Here is a 19,662-nt window from a genome sequence, read left to right on the forward strand (position 1 = left end):
AGGAACAAGATTGTGAACTCGGATTTGTGATTTGAGAACTTTCTCTCTCTAGTTTCTCTCTCTAGAATTGAGAGTGTTTGGGTGTGGGTGTGAAAGGGAGTTAGTGAAATGGTATTTTGGGCTCGGGATGGGTATTTATATCTCTCGAGCCCACGGACCCAAGGCCCATTCTCATTTAACCCATCTTACGTAATCTAAGCCCATGACCCGTTCCTTTCTCGACATTAAATAACTAAAACGTGAAATTACTAAACATAACTTTCTTTTATTTATCATATAAAAATTTTAGGATGTTACAAGTCTTTTATCGAGATATGCAAAAACCAAGTTGATAGCAGAGGCTTTGTAAGATGTGCGTGTTTAAAATGTTAGAATTCTTTAGTAATACCTTACAAAACTATGAAAGTCATATGCGTGCATATGGATTTTGTCGGACGTACACTGAGTGGATCTATCATGGCGAAAATTTAATTCCTCTAGTTGTGATTGTAGACGAGATTACGCCAACTAACAATATGGCTGACGTTATCGAAAACGTTATGAATGAGCGTAGGGAAGAGGATACCAAAGTTGATGATAGGGACTCGGGTTCAAACAGTAGCGATGTCCGTGATGATTTTGAAGAGTTGTTAAAGGAAGCCCAGTTAGAATTATATCCTGGTTGTACCAAGTTTTCTTCCCTCGACTTTTTAGCAAAGCTTATGCATATAAAGGTGAAAAACAAATGGACTAATAGTTCGCTTGATGAGCTCTTCGAGCTGTTGCAATCTTCACATCAAGAAGGCAACAAGATTCCCGCTTCGCATTATGAAGCGAAAAAGACATTAAAGAAGATTGGCATGGGTTATGAGTCGATAGATGTGTGCAAAAATGACTGTGCTCTCTTCTGGGTAGAACACCAATCGTTGCAGAATTGTCCTGTTTGTAACGAGAGTCGGTGGGTTGATACAAAAACAAAGGGCAAAAAAATACCTCACAAGGTGTTACGATACTTTCCTTTGATGGGGCCTAAGACGTTTGTATTGTTCGAGGCATACGGCAAAAGAAATGATATGGCACAGTACCGGACGATCAAAAGATGGTATGATGCGTCATTCTGTCGATGGATCTTCATGGAAAGAATTTAATAAAAAGTACCTTAATTTCTCGAGGGAACCCCGAAATGTTCGCCTAGGGCTTGCAGCTGACGGTTTCAATCCGTTTGGTAACATGTCTTTGGCTCATAGCACGTGGCCAGTTGTACTCACGACATACAATTTTCCTCCATGGCTATGCATGAAAGAGTCCTCATTCATGTTATCCTTGCTAATTCCTGGCCCTAAATCACCCGGAAAGGACATGGACGTTTTCCTTAACCCCTTGGTGTGTGAGCTTAAGCATTTGTGGCAAGAAAGCGTACGTACTAAAGACGCGGCGACAAACACATTCTTCACAATGAAGGCGGTGCTATTATGGACCATAAACGACTTTCCAGCTCGTAGTAGTCTATCTGGTTGGAGCGGGCAGGGCTACAAGGCATGCCCGACTTGTAATGAAGACACTCCTTCAATGCATGTAAAAAATAAAGTCGTATATGTCGGTCACCGCCGATTCTTACATGCTAACCATGCGTGGAGAAAAAGTTTGGACTTTAACGGCGAGCCTGAGACAAGATCCCCTCCGAAACAATTTAGTGCTGCTGACATAGAAGATCAACTCAGTCATCTACTCTATCGTGTACCGGGCAAGCATCCCGATTTTGGAGGTGTTAAGAGAAAGCGAGAGGATTTCGAGTTGAACTGGAACAAACGAAGCATATTTTTTGAACTTGAGTATTGGTCCTCTCTCCAGCTGAAGCACAACTTAGATGTAATGCATATCGAAAAAAATGTGTGCAATATTTTACTGGGTACTCTTCTAATGAACGATAAAACCAAAGACACGGCAAATGCACGAGTCGACTTGAAAAATCTAAATATTCGAAAAACACAATGGTTGGAACGAAAGGGTAACAAGTTTTATAGGCCCCACCCAAAATACTTATTAAAGGTCGGTGATCGAAAGCTTTTCTGTCAATTTATAAACGATGTTAAACTGCCGGATGGGTTTGGATCTAATAACAGCAAGAGAGTCACAGATAACAACTCTAACATTACTGGGTTGAAATCTCATGATTATCATATTCTCATGCAACGCTTGTTACCGATTGGTGTTTGAGGGTTTTTGACCAAAGATATTTATACGCCTATAGTAAACTTTTGCACATTCTTTAAGCGGCTTTGTTCAAGAACACTATTGGTAGATGATATGAAGAAAGCAAAGAAAGCCATTATTTTGATATTGTGCAAGTTAGAGTTGATATATCCTCCAGCGGTTTTTTGACATTATGGTTCATTTAGTTTTGCATTTACCAGATGAAGCACTTCGTAGAGGTCCAGTCTGTATGAGATGGATGTATCCGTTTGAAAGGTATATGAAAAAACTAAAACATTATGTCAGAAACAAGGCAAGGCCAGAAGGTTCAATAGCTGAAGGTTATGTTGCTAAAGAGGCACTATCATTTTGTTCGATGTATCTTCGAGATGTTCAAACTCGGTTCAATCGCCCCGACAGAAACGAAGATGCCGTTGTCGAAAAAACTAAGTTGTGGGTGTTTGAGTCTAAATGTCGCCCGGCTAGCGCAAAGAAGATCAAATATCTTACTATCAATGAGAAGCTCAATTTCGAATGGTTTGTCCTCGATAGCTATCAAGAAGTTAGGGACTATATGAAGTAAGTGCTCATCTCTTTAACTTTTTATAATCTGTTAAGTATTTTCTCTTTCCTTATTGGGTCTATATTTTTGTCGTCGACTTAGTGAATTCAAATATGAACATCCCCAAGATGACGTTAAAACTAAATTTCCGAAGTGGTTTCTCGAGAAGGTAATCCATATAATCTGTTAGGTATTTCCCTTTTCATTTAGTTATGCATTTACCTGATGAAGTAATGCATATTATTCTATATTTGTTAGTTATATTCGATGAAAGTACAAAATTCTCCTGAATTCCACTCAGAGTTGTATGCTCTTTCAATGGGTGCAGAAATAAATGCCTTTACTTACAGTGCTTGCATAGTTAACGGTGTTGGTTTATGGTGCGTGGTCGTGACGTAGAACGAACAACACAAAACTCCGGGATTCTAGCAGAAGGAGTGAACCATGAGAAATACTATGGCCAAGTAGAAGAGATCATTGAGTTGTGCTATGGAAATGGGTATTCAACTGTCCTATTTCGGTGCAAGTGGTTTGATACTCGAAGGGGTGTTAGACATGATAATAATATCACCAGTATCAACACAGAGTACGAATGGGACAAAGAAGATCAACTCATATTTGCTTCGCAAGTCAAACAAGTGTTTTACATTCAAGAACCTTGTCGAGGAAACCAAAATAATAACCACTGATGGGTTGTCGAGAATGTTAATCATCGAAAAATTTGGGATCTACCTACATTAAACGATGGCCGCGTTGAAAATGCTCAAAATGTTGACAATGACTTGGTAGAAGATCTTGACGTTGTTCATAACAATTCTTCATCTAATTGTTTACTTTCCATTGACTTTATTCAATACTTGTTAAACACGTCTTCTCATGTCACTATGGGTGAGAAGTCAAGTGAAGTTAATCCGCCAACGGTTACCGCTAATACATTGTCTGATGACGAGAGTGATAATGACGAGGATGATTTTGAGTACGACACGGAGGGATCGGAGGCAGAGGGATCGAAGGCAGACACTGAAGAATCCGAGGGAGAGTTTGATTAAAATAATAGTTTGATTAAATCCAAGGAATCATGATGATCTATTCGACCAAGATGACATGGATGAGGAAGAGTGAGAGTATTTTGGACGATGTTTTATCTAGACGATTGTAATGTTTAATACGGTTGTTTTTGTGTTTTATCTTAACTACTTAGACGATGTTTTATGTTTATGATATATGCGTATGCAATTTTTTGGATTTGTGTTGTTTTGAAAATCTGGAAATTATCATAAAATGCAGGAAAACGGGTCAGGAAAGGAACCGAAAATAGAGCAGTGCTGGACCGCATGCCTGCTACTATTAGCGGCGACATGTGACTATTAGCGGCGACATATGTCGCCGCTAAAACCTTACATATTAGCGGCGAAAGATATTATTAGCGGCGAAAGATTATTAGCGGCGACAGGTACTTATCAGCGGCGACATGTGACTATTAGCGGCGACATATGTCGCCGCTATACGCAGTTTTCTTGTAGTGCTAGTTGCGTAGACGACTGAGTAATTAAGTAGGGCTGTAGGCATATTTAGGGATGTTCATCGGATCGGATAACAGATTATTCGGTTTATTCGGCTTGGATTGTTAGGATTTGAAATTTTTAGGACCCGATCTGAACTGATTACGGATGGATTCGGATAATCCGAAAAAATCCGAAAAACCCAAAATAAGCCGTATAACAAACGTTCAAGCTAACGACTAATTAAATAAAAATACAAAACCGGAAGATTAAAATAAAACGTACACAAAGAAAAGTCAAAAATCACAAAAATATCATTTTAGATGAATCAGACGATCAACACTACATATGAAATATGACATCTTTTAAATGTTGAATATCGTTATAAGTTTTACCTAAATCCTGAATATCGTATATAAATATTTTGTTATAAAGCTGTTCTTGTTATTATTATTATTATTATTATTATTATTATTATTATTATTATTATTATTATTATTATTATTATTTTAGCTTTCAACATCTACCTGTTTTTAATTCAAAAGAGGACAAGTGAGCCGGCCATGATTATAGATAGACCCCTTCAAGGCCATATTTGAGTTCGGTTATAAATTTGTATGCTACGATGGATACCGATGCAACAATCACTTCTTCACAATGGAATTTGGTGTCACCAAAACAGATGGAAAATTGGTTGCACCAAGCGGGCCAACGCCATCAATCATACTTGATCTATCACGAATAGATCAGTTACCGATTATTAGACTCAATGCACGAACGCTTCATGTGTTTGAGCCAATTGGCCCGCATGGTACTGCATGGTCGACCATACGTGAGGCCCTGTCCAAGGCTTTGGTCCCATACTATCCTCTAGCCGGCCGTCTTTCTTCAGACGGTTCCACCATTGATTGCACCGGTGATGGTGTTTGGTTTGTGGAGGCATCGGCCGCTTGTAGCCTTCACTCGGTTGGTTACTTGAAAGATGTCACATTGACTCCTTTAGACGAGCTACTTCCATCCCATCCTCCTGAAAATCGACGACTCGACCCTCTTGTTCTAATGCAGGTATTTAAGAGAACTAAATCCAATTTTGTAAGCAGGTATTTAAGAGAACTAAATCCAAATTTTGTAAGCGATGTGTGGCTTTGTGGGTTAAACCTTAACTAGTTTTATACCCGTCCAGACCCAATGAACGGGTAGTTTATTACTATAATAAGTTATAAACATTTCTTTTATTATAACAAACTCACATGAACATTAAAATGAAGTTACGGTAAAATATAAAACTGAAAATAGAATATAGGATGTATAAGGGGAATGCTCATGTACAAAATAATCTTGACATGAAAACGTAGGAAACAATACCAATCTACGAAAAATAAGAATGTAATCAACTACAATAACAATCTACATAAGCAATATTTTATAATAGCAAAGTAAAAAACCAAATAATAACAACAAGAAAATCAAAATCAACAACAAAATAATAACAGCAAATACTTATAAAATTATAAGAAAAAAACTAATGATAACAATAAATGTAAATCAACAAATACTTATGACGTCTTATAATCGGAAATCAACAAATACGAACAAAAAATAACAGCAAAAAATTATAAAAACAAACCCAACAATAACAAATTGGTTCTCAACGTGTTCATATTAATAATAAAATATATTTGATTCTGAAACGGACCTACACAAGCATAACCATAGTCATTCTCGTCTTCCCTGTCATTCAAAATTACCAAATATAATTTAAAATCAAGGAAATAAACAAACCTGGGAATTCTTATAAATGGATAAACGGGTGGGTTACTTGAGAAATTAAATAAAAAGTAACAATTAAATATAAATTGAAGAACCACGCGAGGAAAAGCTTAAGCGAAATGAAATTAATCAACGTTTTGCTTTAGATCTTTTACCACAATTCTGAAATATTGAAAACTTGAAGAGTATGCCAATTTAAAATATAAACAGTTAGCCTAATAAAGTAAAAAAGACAAGATATACATTAAATAAACTTAAAACTTAATTTTTATCCTTCATTAATCATGCATTAATTTCTCATATATATGTAGATAACAGAATTCGGTGACGGGTTTGTAATGGGCCTCGTATTTAGCCATACAATTTGCGACGGTATAGGAGCCGCACAATTTCTTAATGCAGTCGGGGAATATGCAAGAGGCGTCGATCCTTTGACCCTTGAACCCTCATGGCACCGTAACTTCATTCCGCCACCACAACTACCACCTCCGAACACTGTACCACCGCCAAACGAGGCAGTACTCCCGGATTACCATCTCGAGCAAGCCAGCGTTGATATTTCCCTTGCTCAGATTAATCTACTCAAACAAAAGCTCATGAAAGAATCCCTAAACCATTGTTCAACTTTCGAAATTGTGGCAGCCGTTTTATGGCAGAACCGGACGCAAGCAATAAAATCAGGTTCCGAAAGTAAAACAGCCAACCTTGTGTTTGCGGTAAATTGTAGGCCGCTAGTGACCCCGCCCTTACCAAAAGGTTTCTATGGTAACTGTTTCTTCCCAGTGACTATTACCGCATCTAGCGAGACACTAGCAGAGGCACCGATCGTTGAGGTGGTTAGAATGATTCAGGCAGGCAAAGCTAGGGTGCCCGAAGATTTCTCTAAATGGATTAGGGAAGATTATGGTCAGAAAAATGAAGACCCTTACGCAGCATCACTGGGTTATCACACATTGTATTTAACGGAATGGGCATGGCTTGGTTTAAACGAAGTTGACTATGGAAACGGACCACCGGTTCATGTTTTTCCCATGCAAGGCTCCGCGGTCTTGCCGGTGGCGATTGTGGGCAGGTTGCCACGCCCAAGTAAAGGAGTGCGGCTCATGACATGGTGTGTGGAGAAACACCAACTTGAACCTTTTCTTCATTCCTTCACCACAATCTTGCATCATTAATTGTTGTCGCTTTAAATTAAACTTCTATTTCATGTCATGGTTTGGATTTTAAACTTAAGTTGCATTACGTCATTGTAATAACATTGTTGTATTTCTTTTAAATGTCAAGAAAAAGTTGTTATCGAGTGTCGCAACGAATAAGGTAAGAGTAATGTTAAAAAGATATTGATAAAATAATGAATCCACGAAACTATTTATTTACTTTTTTTGACATTGGTACCGTCACACCTCCCCGGCTGTCGGCTGATGGCAAAAACACCAGGATGCGTTAAGATAGAAATCATGACACAAGATATTACATGCAACCAAACTTTCTTTCATTGAAAAAGTGTTGGTCCCATGGTGGGTGGATCTAACAATGATCTTGGATCAACCGAACTTAGTGCTAGCGGTAATCACACTAAGCAACCAAGAGATCTCGGATCTTGAGTATTATGTTCGGGTTTAGTGAGAGAGAGAGAGAGAGAGAGAGAGAGAGAGAGAAAGTGAAAGAGAGAAAGAATGTGTGTTAGATAATTTTAGTAAAAAGGATTTTCAATTCACTACTAACAAGTAACAATATTATCTCTCATGACATGCTTCTCTATTTATAGAGAAGCATGTATGAGAAACATGTCACATCACATGTCCATTGGGCTTCATTACATTATTTCTCTTGGGTCATTTCTCTTGGGCTTACAATAAACAAAAACAAACTACACAAGCCCAAATATAAACAAATTCAATACAAAAGACTTAGATAAACAAAATGGGTCTAACAATCTCCCTCTAGTCTTTAGTATTGAAATCCGTCGGTGTTGTAGACCAAACGTTCGTCCTCAGATAGTTGAAGTTCAACAAGTCTTCGGGCGAACTTGTTGAAGGCTTCAACTATCAGGTCTGTATTTGACGACCAATGTCCTCGACGGTCCCAAGCGGTGAGTTGTAGAGCTTCTTCACATCTTCAATGTGGAATCCCATTAGCTCATGCTCATCAAACACTCGAATCTCGTACATATCATGGCAGTGAATGACAGCCTCACCTGTTTTATTATCAAATTCCCAACCAATGAAATCTCGGAGAGTGTTGGGAAGATAAGGCTTGCCATGATAAATCTCGTGATAGTCTTTAGGCGCCTTGTATCTCCACATAGTTCGGGGCTCTCCGGTAGTTGGGTCGATCTCTCGTGGGTTCTTGAACTGGTGACCCTTATTTACTTCAAAATCTTTGTAGTTCACCTTTGATTGATGATGCAGATGAGTCTTTATCCAGCCTTCCAGAGTATCATCGTATTCTCCTCGACCCACAGCTTTTCTAAAGTAGTTGAGATCAAGCTCTGGTAATGTCTTCAGCTGGTGGTGATCGAGATAAATGAGGTCACCGCTGTATCTTCTAATGGCCCAAACACTGTTCCTCTTATCATACTTCGCATAAACGATCAGTGAATCGTCATGATAAGGGTAGTTGAGCAAGAGGGCACATGCACGACTTGACACAATGTGCGTCTTTCTCTTCTTCTTTAGCGGTTCGAGTGTCAAGTCGGCAGCTAGATTGACTGGATCTGTTGCAGGAGTTTCTGAAGCTTGAACTTGAGCTGGAGGTGTATCTGGATTTGGCGAGTAGTTGATGTTGTCATCGTCTGCTGCCTTCTCCGTATCTTGTTCAATAAGTTGCTCCAAGTTCAATCCATCTTCAATGAAATCATCCATGATACCTGCAAAATCTTCAGGAAACAATTCTTTATACATGTCAGAGATCTGAGAAACATGTTCCCTGACTTTGCCTGCAGAGTCGTGAGCAGCAGGATCTTGAATATCTTGTTGAGTGTGTGGAGGTTATTGAGTGTTAACTCCACCTCCACCTCCTACTGCTCCGGCCCCTCCATCTCCTCCATTGCCACCTTCACCATCATCATCATCATCATCATCATCATTATCATCGTTATCATCAAAACTATCGTGAACATCGTCCTCGTCATTATCTTCTTCATCATTATCATCTTCATTATCATCTTCGTCATTACCATCATCACCTTCGACTTCACCACCAGCTTGGACCTGAGGTTGTGCTTGTTGTTCAGGACCCAGGCTGGTACTTACCCCACTAGTGGCTTGGCCACCCTGTTGTACCAAACGACCAACAGTTGCCTCACCTTCAGACGCAACAACCCGAACTCCTCGCATAGCCACACTTGGACCTGTGGTGGGCTGTGATCCACCAGCCTGAGAAGTCTCACCTGACCTTCTCCAACTCCTGAAAACCGTATCAAGTCTGTCCTCCAAACCATGAAAATCATCCTCATGAATAGCCATAAGGTCTGAGGCAGCTTGGTACTTGCTCACCAACTCTTCATTCTGTTTTTAGTTGAAGCTCATTGAGACGATCATGCTCCTTCACTTTTACTTGAATGGCCTCCATCTCGGCTCTGAGTGTTGCATTTTCAGCTATGAGTGTATCGAGGGAGGCATATGATGCTAGCTGATTTTCTAAATTTGTGACTCTAGAGTTTGTAGCCTCACTTTCAACATCTCACTTTCTCGTTGCATCCTCGATCTTCTTATTAAGACTTGTTCTGAGAGCACTTGCACTCGGTAAGTTTCTCTCGAGTGTAGCCATTCTGTCAACAAGCCGGGAGTGTTCTGCCCTCAGATTCGTGTTTTGAGAGGCTTCGTTGTTCAGCAGCAACTGTTGATTCTGGACTCTGGTGTGAAGCGTGTTGATCAGCAATCTTTGATTTTCCAATTAAGCTTCTTTCACCACCTTCTCCTCCTCCAGAACCTATACCCTCTCCCTTAAGTCAGCCTTTTCCTTTTCATCCGCAATCTCCTTCTGTTTCATATCCTTGATAAAGCGAAGAAGCCCAATCTCTCGTTCTGCCCTTTTTGCATTTGAAACCTCCAGTGCGACGATCCTATCGAGGATAGGATCGGCGTACACTGGAGGTGTCGAAGACTTCCCTCGGGCAATGGGTTTGGGTGAAATGATAGTGGATGGTGGTGTGATGGACACTATGGGTGGTGAGGTTGCTTGCAAAGGTAGGGTAATGGATTGGGTAAGGATTGGTGAAGTTGTAGTGGTGGGTGGTGTTGGTTGTTTGGCAGGTGGTGAGGATATAACAGTTTGGCTCCATAGGCTGGTGATTTGTATGGGTGAGCTAAATATAGATGATGTGAATATTGAGGAGGTTGTGGGTTCGGTGGTTGGTTGTATGGGTGGTGTTGTGGTTTGGGAAGGTTTGGGTTCGGTTTCGGTTGGTTGTTTGACTGGACTTGTGGGTTGGGATGGCTGTGATTGTGGTGGTGAGGTCAGCATTGGTGGTAGGAATGTTGAAATAGGTTGGTCTAATGGTAAGGGTTCGGGTGATGAATCGGGTGAGTCATGGAGTAAGGTTTTGGTTTTCTTGAATTTGGTTTTCTTTCTCGATTTGGGTTTCCTATATGTTGGTATTTAGATTTTGGCTACATCTAAGTCTTTGAGTACTTGGGCTAAGGTCTCTTTGGTAACTACAGGAGGGACAGAGGTTTTACCTTGAGAGGGAAGCTTGACAACAAGCTTTGGAGCCTTCTTGGAGTCTCCAAGCTTCCTCAAACGCTTTAGTGGCGGTTGGTCTTCCTCTGCTTCCTCTTCTTCCTCAACAACAACCTTTTCCTTGCCCGAAGCACTACTAACAGAAGGCTTGTCAGTAGCCTTCCTCGTCAAATCATGCTTGGCCTTTGTGCGGTCCTCAGCTGGCTCATCACTAGAATCGGCCTCAATCTCAGCATCCGATTCCCCAATCTCTCCACTTTCAACATCCTGGTCACCCGCAGTCTCGGTTTCCTCAAATAATCCAAATTTAGGACCCGGCCTTGGTCCCACATACTGGTATCCCCTGCCCTTTGTGCTTAACAACACACCAAAAATTGAAGTCTTGATCTCATTCACGTGATAGGGCTCTGGAAGGGATTTCTTGTCTTTGGCTTTCTTTGACCTCGGCCTTGGAACATCTGGAATTAAGTCATCAAGGAGCATTTGAACAAATCTCGGGCACATGAGCCACCTCGAGTCTGCACAAGAATATTCTCCTTGAGTAATTGAAATTCTCTTGAGTGGTCAACGCAAACATCATACGCACCCAATCTACCCTCATGCTATCATAACCTCCACGGATGTCAGCAAAGCAATGGGTCACTATATGAAAAAGAAACCTCCAATACGGCGGGAGGTGTTCCTTCTCAAAGCTCTTCCACTCAGTGTCATAAGCCATCTGAGCAACAAAGTCTTCCAATTTAGTCATGTCACCCTTCTCATAAAAATAGTTCGGTTCGTCTTTGATCTTCAACACTCTTCTGATATCATTTTCGGTGATGGTTAGTTCCCTTCCAGCCATTTAGTAGAGAATGACAAAGCATCATCAGCAGAATTTGCAAACGCCCAGAAGTCCAACACCCATTTGTAATACACAACTGGGTTGGCAGATATAGCATGAGCAACAGGAGTCTGTCTTAGTCCCTTCACCATAGAAGTGAAAACTTTGTCTTCCTTTGTTTTTGGAAGCTTGAGAGCACAAAGTTGATTATGACCATGAAATTAGACATTGAGATCATGAGAATCATCATTAGAATATAGAATAAGAACAAAATAGAACAATAAATTATATACATATTCCTTAAGTATTTACATATTACTTAATTAGGTTTATATAGTTAATTCATCATATACATTAAGTTTTAATAAGTCAATAAGTTGATTTTAGTCAATTAATAGGTTACTAAGTTCAATATGTACAATGATTAAGTCCAAAACAGTCCAATAGTCCAAAACAGTCCAGTAAGAAGCATTCTTAAACTCTGAAAATTTTGCTAAATATAAGAATTTTGCATGAGGTCCAGTTTCGCTTCGCATGGGCATGCGAAGCGAAACAGAAAATCATTTCGCTTCGCATGGGCATGCGAGGCGAAACTGAAAACCTTTTCGCTTCGCATGGTCATGCAAAGCGAAACAGAAAATCATTTCGCTTCGCATGGGCATGCGAAGCGAAATGGAAAACCTTTTCGCTTCGCATGGTCATGCGGAGCGAAAACAACCTTATGCGAAAAAGTTATGCTAAGCCTGTTTTTGTTTCCTTTTTCTTCTTTTGATGTCGCCTATACTCTCTAATTTGGTTTCTGGAGAGTTTGGTTCAACACCCCTTTGGTTTACATGGTCAATTAGACCCTAGAACCCTCGAACTAATCTATAACTACAAACTGTACACAAACAAACCTAAAACTAACGAACGATGATGATAATCATAGATTTAAGGTCCTAATATCAGTTTCTAATTAAGAGAACAACACATATTTGAAGATCAGTTTCCAGATCTGGCCGACGGTTCATATGAACCGCCGCCACGATCTCCGTGAACCCAGAAACATAAGATGAATAGTGGAATCAAGGTGTTTATGATGTTTTACCGCTGGTGTATGTTCTGGATTCATGATCAAAGGTGATAAAGAAGCTGGATCGTTGATAATTTGCAAAGGTTTAGGGTTTGAAAGATGAAAGGATCAGAGAGAAGAGAGAGACTGAAAAGTGAAAAGTGTCTGGTGAATAGTGAAGGATAAGTTTGGTTTCCCATTTATATAGGGTCAGCCTATCTCGCGATAAGTTAAAAACATCGCGAGTATTCACCGAAAATACACTCTCAGTACTCGGTCTTTAAAAATATTTGCATTTTCAAACCCGAAAAAAAAAACATTTACCCACCGAATCCAAGCACTTGTTTATTTTTCATAATTTTCTTTTGTCGGTCCGTTACTGTTAACCTTTGCAAGAACGATCTCTTAGTCAAAACAAAACAAAAAAACAAAACAAACAAAGGCAATAATAATAACAAAAAATAAATATAAAAATTAAAATTAAAATTAAAATAAAAATAAAATAAAAAAAAAATTAAAAATAAAACTTAAAATATAAAGCTATACAAGTACTTAATATTTTAGAAAACAAAAACAAAATAAACTAAAACAAAAGAAAATTTAAAACATTTTGAAGTTAAAAAAAATATATTGAATTAATTTACATAGTTCTTTTCTTTAGTTAATTTACAACGAATGATCGCGACATGGAATCATATTGATTTGCGAAGCCCTAGAACGCGTTTCCATTTTGAAATTATTGTGACAAAAATTCATTATCAACTGTAGATATTGTCCACTTGTTTAACTTGACAAGTGTTTTGGGGTTAACGTGATACATTTGAGGTTCAATTAGGCAAGAAGCTTATGTGGTCCCCACTTAATTAGACATGTTACTGATTCCATCATATCTCGGGCTTATTTTGTGTTAACATATCACCTCAACTTGACTTAAACCTTTCTTAGTTGATCACAGTACTCTTTTTAACATACTTGATACTTTTACTTTGTACACTCGACACTTTGTGCTATGCACACTTGACTCGATCTAGAAAAGTTAAAATAAAGCAGAAGATTCAGGGCCTTAACAATAATATCTTGTATGACTACAAACAGAGAAAGTCCAACGCTTGAATCAAAATAAATGAAGAAATAAAGCAGAAGTTAAAATCCTAAATGACTCTTTTTCTTGATTTTTCATTTTCTTTTTCTGTTTTTCCTTTTCTTTTCTTGACTTTTTTGTTTTTCCTTTTTCTTGCCTTTCTGTGAGGCTTTTCATGACTCAAATGAAAACTAAAATTGACACTTATTTCATAAGACAACTGTGATCAGGTAAAGAGAGGCTTGGGTATGACATGTCTAAATACATTTCATCCTTCATTGATATGACTTTAACGAAATCATGCAACCGCTTCTTAAACATATAGCCACTAGTAATGGCAAGAGTTTAAGTTTATATCACCCAACACTTACTTGTTTGTCAAGCCTATCTACACATCGATGAATGACCTTGTAGTCTTTTGTTCTACTCTTTTCACGCGCTAGGATCATTACATACCAATGTACTATCACTTTCCAAAAGGTCGGATCAAATTCTTAATTGAAAATTTTAAAATAACCGACTCCCTCTACGAAGGAGCTCCCTTTAAACGGGAAAATACTTTTAGAAATTTTCTTAAGGTTTTTTTTTAATAGGAGTAAAGATAAAATTAATATTATATAAATATGAAAATCTTTTTGTTAAGTCTAGTGACTTGATTTTAGTTTTACTAAAAGTAAATTTAAAATCTTTTTGGTGAGTTAAAGTTAGCTCATTTTCTCCCTCTAAAATTGAGACATATTTGAAAAATATTCACAATTTTAAAATCTAAAGATAAATTTACTCAAAAGAAATCATGCCCATTGACTCAACGATACACAAAAATCGGGCACGGCTAAAAGCTTTGGTAAAGAAATTTGCAAAGTTATAGTCAGAATGGACCCTTTTTATATCGACAAGCTTACGATCAAAACAATCACGAATAAAGTGTATTCGGATGTAGATGTACTTAGTCTTTGAGTGCTGGACCGGGTTTTTAACGATTGCAACGGCCGCCTCATTATCACATTTGATCGTGGTTCCATAGAAATTCAAACCGTAATCCAGCAGCTGATGCTGGATCCATATCACTTGAGAGCAGCTGCTGGATGCGGCAATGTACTTGGCTTCTTCGGTGGAGGTGGACACAGTGACTTGTTTCTTGCACTGCCATGAGATCAACCGATCTCCCAGGAATTGACATCCACCCGATGTTGATTTTCTGTCCAAGTTGCATCCCCCATAATCACTGTCGGTGTAAGCATGAAGTTCCAAGAGAGATTCTTTTGGATACCAAAGACCCAAACGTGGTCTCCCCTTCAAGTATCTGAAAATACGCTTGACAGCCGTCATGTGGGATTCTCTTGGGTCTGACTGATATCTGGCACACTGACAAACAAGGATCATGATGTCCAGTCTGCTTGCAGTGAGATACATTACGGAACTAATCATTGACCTATAAAGGTGTTGATCGACTGGTTTTCCTAATGGATCAGGAGCGAGAACAGGTCGCGTAGCGATTGGTGTCATGAAAGATGTTGAGTCCTTGAAACCAAATTTCTGAACAATGTCGAGAACGTACTTTTCTTGGTGAATTAAAGTCACGTCCCTCTTTTGTTCAACCTGTAATCCCAGGAAGAAAGTCATCTCCCCTAAGGAACTCATTTCAAACTGCTATTGCCTAACCTCAGAGAACTCCTTGCACAGATTCTCATTCGTGGACCCGAAGATAATGTCATCAACATAAACTTGTACCAGAATCAGATCACCCTTGACCTTCTTGACAAAGAGAGTTTGATCGATGATTCCTCTCTTGTATCCGTTCTTCACTAAATGATCGGCCAGTGTGGCATACCATGCACGAGGTGCTTGGTGAAAACCATAAAGTGCTTTGTCAAGTCGGTAAACATAATCAGGATGACTTGGATCTTCAAAACCTGGAGGTTGACTTACGTAGATTTCTTCTTTTACTTTCCCGTACAAGAAAGCAGTCTTCACGTCCATTTGATACACTTTGAAGTTCATGTACGAAGCGTACGCTAGAAAGATGCGAATTGCTTCTAATCTGGCTACTGGTGCATAGACTTCATCGTAATCAAGACTTTCACGTTGCCAAAAGCCTTGCACAACAAGCCGGGCTTTATTTCTAATGATCATCCCTTGTCATCCTTCTTATTTCGGAACACCCATTTCATTCCGATCGGCTTCTTATTTTCTGGCTTCTTCACCAGCCTCCAAACATTCAACTTCTTGAACTGTAACAACTCTTCTTGCATGGCTTCGACCCAGGAGTTCTCTTTTAATGCAGCTTTGTAGTCCTTGGGTTCCACCTGTGAAATAAAACAAGCAAAAGACATCTGTTAATAGTACCAGAGGTGCTGCGTGTTTGAATGCCAGCGGACGGATCTCCAATGATATTCTCAGTCGGATGTCTACGATGAATTGGTAACTGTGGAATTTGCTCGACATGCTCGACTGGTGTTGCCTCAAGCTGAATGGTCAAGCTCTCCATGGGATAAAAAACAGTGGTCACAGGAACAGAAGCACTTGGTTGAGGATCAATTTCACCTTCTTCTTGATCAACCACGTGTTATGGGGCAATGGGACCTTCCCATATGTTGTCATAGAATGTCACCACAACAGCTGGAACAGAGGTTGTGTTGGTGTTATCAGAAGCTTCATTCGGACTTGGATCAACCTGCACATTTGATGCATCAACCTCCACTGCAGGACCTTGATTATCTTCTTCTGAGGGAGGTGTGGGAACGGATTCCACCACACTTGGTTCTGCAGGAGGTGGCTCTGCTTGCTAGACTTGAACATTTTCATTGTTGTCGGCTGACACATATGAATCAGAATCTGAATCAGTGAAGTCTTCAACAACAGGCATCTCGGTGGTGTCGGCAGAGGGCTGCACATTATTGACCAGGGCTTGTTGATTAGCCACGAGTTGTACATTAAGTATAGGTGCAGCAGCAGCTATATTAACATGTCCAAGATCTCTCAATACAGCATGCATCAGTATAGATTGATCATCAGCAAGTTGAACCGGTGCAGAAATAACAGGAGAAACCGTTGGTACAGCAGGAGTTATATATATCCCACGAAATTGTTTGAACAATCTTTCATAATCAAACATCCAGTCAGGACCATTGTGTACATCTGTAGGGTTCAGTTCTTGCCAATCAATGTTGAAAGACTCCAAGATCACTCTAGTTTTCTTGTTGTGGACCCGATAAGCACTTTTGTCAGCAGAGTAACCGACAAAATAACACTCATCCGCCTTTTCTGCAAACTTGGAGGATGTTCCAGCATTGGTTTGGAGTATGGTACAGGGACAACCAAACGTTCTGAAGAAATTCACCCTTAGCTTCATTCCATAGAAGACTTCATACGGAGTCTTGTTCAATCTTTTGTTCAGAAGCACACGATTCTGGGTAAAGCAAGCTGCGTTGATAGCTTCACCCCAGAAAATCAATGGTAGTTTGGAGTATGACAGCATCGTTCGAGCGGCTTCAACCAACGTACGGTTTCTTCGTTCAGCCACCCCATTTTGTTCGGGAGTGTAAGGTGCGCTAAATTGATGAAGAATTCCTTTGTTGTGGCAGAATTCATTCACCACTTTGTTGTAGAATTCTGTACCATTGTCACTCTTGATACACTTCACCTTCTTGTCTGTTTGATTCTCAACTAGCACAATAAACCTAAGCAGAAACTGCGATGTCTCATCTTTATGCCCTAACAGAAATGTCCAACTGAAACGTGAGAAATCTTCAGTAATAACCAGACAATAGGCTTTTCGACCTATTGCCATTAGTTGAATTGGACCGAAGAGATCCATGTGCAACAGCTGAATAGTGGAGGTTATGGAATTGACGGTCTTGGGTCGGTGAGGGAGTTTGTGTTGTTTGCATTTAGAGCAAGATAAACATTTTTCAGCACAATGAAAAGATTTTACAGGTAAGCCCCTCACATGGTCACCTTTAACCAATTTATTCAAGTTCTTAAAGTTGACGTGACCCAAGCGTCGATGCCATAAAGATGAATCATTCTCCAAGGCCTTGGACATCAAACAAGAAGCAGAACGCATGGAATAATTGATTCTCATGTCCAGAATGTAGGCATCGTTGTGCCTCGGAGTACGTAACATGATCCACTCTTCAGGGAATTTAAAACCTGGTTTCAATATAAGACATTCATTTTCTGTAAATAGGTTGAGAATTTCTTATCACAAATTTGAGAGACGCTGAGCAGGTTATGGTTGAGCTGTTCCACCAGATTGACCTCATCGAATGTCAAAGTACCATTCGAGACCTTTCCTTGCTTTGTAATCTCTCATCCAATGTCACTGGCAAAGGAAACATGTCCACCGTCGAATGGTTTGATGTCAAACAACAGCGACTCGTCTCCTGTCATGTGTCGGGTGCAGCCACTGTCTAAGTACCAAATACTATTGACAGGCCTCCCAGGCTGACCCTACACACATGAACAACCAGTTAGTGGAGGGTTTCCTGAGACGTACTTGTCTCGGGAAAATTAAACACAAAATCACCAAGCTTAATTTTATGATTTCTGAAAATGTATTCTTTTGGTGAGTCAGAATCTGAAGAGCAATCCCTCGAGGAACTTGAATTATGATTTCCTCGGTTTTGAAATGGTTTTCTGGATTGCCTTCGTTTTGTTTTAGGCTTAACCACAAAATCTTTTGGTTCAACCCTAGTGAAAACCTTTGAAGGGTTCTTGGGCTTTTCAGCTTCAGACCCCTTTGCTAACCGCTTCCTTTCCCTTTGGGTTAGCCAGAAAGGTTTCTTGGGTTTATCAGTTCTTTTGGGTCTTAAATCCGTCTCACTGGCTGAAGTATAAGTTTGGTTAGACATTTTCTTAGTTTGAGCATGAAACTTAGGAAATGTCTGACCAAACTTATTGTTGAAGTCTCTTTGTTGCTTATGCCAGTTCTTGCAATGTCTCGCAAGATGAGAAGGATTTCCACAAACAAAGCAACATTTTCTTTGGTTGCATTTATAGATATCTTGATCACTGAGATATGTGGGATAGGGTGATGTAGTAGGGTTAACATGTCTGTAACCTATATATGTCTGATAATTGTGAACATTTGAAAATTTTGAAGCAAAATAACTTGAATGCCTCGGTTTTTGTTGAGAATAGTAATAGGCATTATCAAACTGATCATAATATTGAGAACTGTTGTTATAAGAAATAATTTGCGAAAATGAAGTTTTCTTTGGTGGCACGTATTTACAGGAAGTTCTTGGTTTTTCATTTTCAAAACTAAGTTTCTGTTTTGCCAAGTTCTCAACAAGATGATCAGTCGATGAGCAGCTAGGACTGTTCTGTCCATCAACCTTAGCTTCAATTGTTTCATAAAAAATGGTTTCACATTCTGAATCAGATGAAGAACATTCACTTTCATTGCAAGCATTTGTACAACTGTCATCACTAGATGATTCACAAAATACAGCCTTTGATCTTGACATCAAACTTCCTAACATTGACTCACACACTTTATTACAGACAGGATTGTTAATTGATTTTGTTAAACCCACACAAGACTCAAAACGGGGTTCTAACTCTCCTTTTGGCTTACAACCCTGGTTAACCTTCCCACAGTCACCATTTACAACACCTGCTACACAAGACATGTTGACATTAGACTTATCAGATGATGGAATTGGAGCAGCTGATGGAGAGGCAGCAGAAACAAATTTCATTGGTTTTGGTACTTTACCAATTCCATATGCCATTTCTTCATCAGGAGAAGTATTATAGCTAAAGTGGGGTAAACTAATATAATTATCATTCATTGGTGGAGGCACCGCTGAATAATCATATCCTAGACCCGCTTTAACTTTAGTACTTATCTGGGCTCCAATGAGATCATCCAATTGCTCATATGAGGCTTCAAATCTTTCAACTTGTTTTTCCTTTTCTCTTTTATCAGAAGCATCAATTTTTAATTTCTCAATTTCATCTTTTAACTCATTAATTATATTTTTATAATAGATGACATCTTGCTCCTTTATAAAG

The 19,662-nt window shown here is 39.3% G+C and overlaps 1 protein-coding gene across 1 annotated transcript; it reads left to right on the forward strand.

Annotated features, from left to right (window-relative positions):
* The first annotated feature begins 4,858 nt into the window (after positions 1-4,858).
* On the forward strand, positions 4,859-7,182 carry LOC143541201 (acyl transferase 4-like). Its single transcript, XM_077034084.1, has 2 exons — positions 4,859-5,301; positions 6,318-7,182. The coding sequence occupies exons 1-2, from the start codon at positions 4,894-4,896 to the stop codon at positions 7,179-7,181; spliced, it is 1,272 nt and encodes a 423-aa protein (XP_076890199.1). The 5' UTR covers positions 4,859-4,893; the 3' UTR covers position 7,182.
* Positions 7,183-19,662: the final 12,480 nt, after the last annotated feature.

The sequence above is a fragment of the Bidens hawaiensis genome, unplaced genomic scaffold, assembly GCF_021521415.1.
Source record: "Bidens hawaiensis isolate Kalapana, Puna unplaced genomic scaffold, B.hawaiensis_p1.1 tig00012474_1, whole genome shotgun sequence".
In the NCBI taxonomy this organism is placed as follows: Eukaryota; Viridiplantae; Streptophyta; class Magnoliopsida; order Asterales; family Asteraceae; genus Bidens; species Bidens hawaiensis.

What these genes read in the sequence shown, in the direction of transcription:
- LOC143541201 (XM_077034084.1), top strand. Translation starts at nt 4,894, where the DNA reads ATGGAATTTGGTGTCACCAAAACAGATGGAAAATTGGTTGCACCAAGC. An exon ending in ACCCTCTTGTTCTAATGCAG is followed by an intron (nt 5,302 to 6,317) that starts GTATTTAAGAGA and finishes ATATATATGTAG; the next exon opens with ATAACAGAATTCGGTGACGG.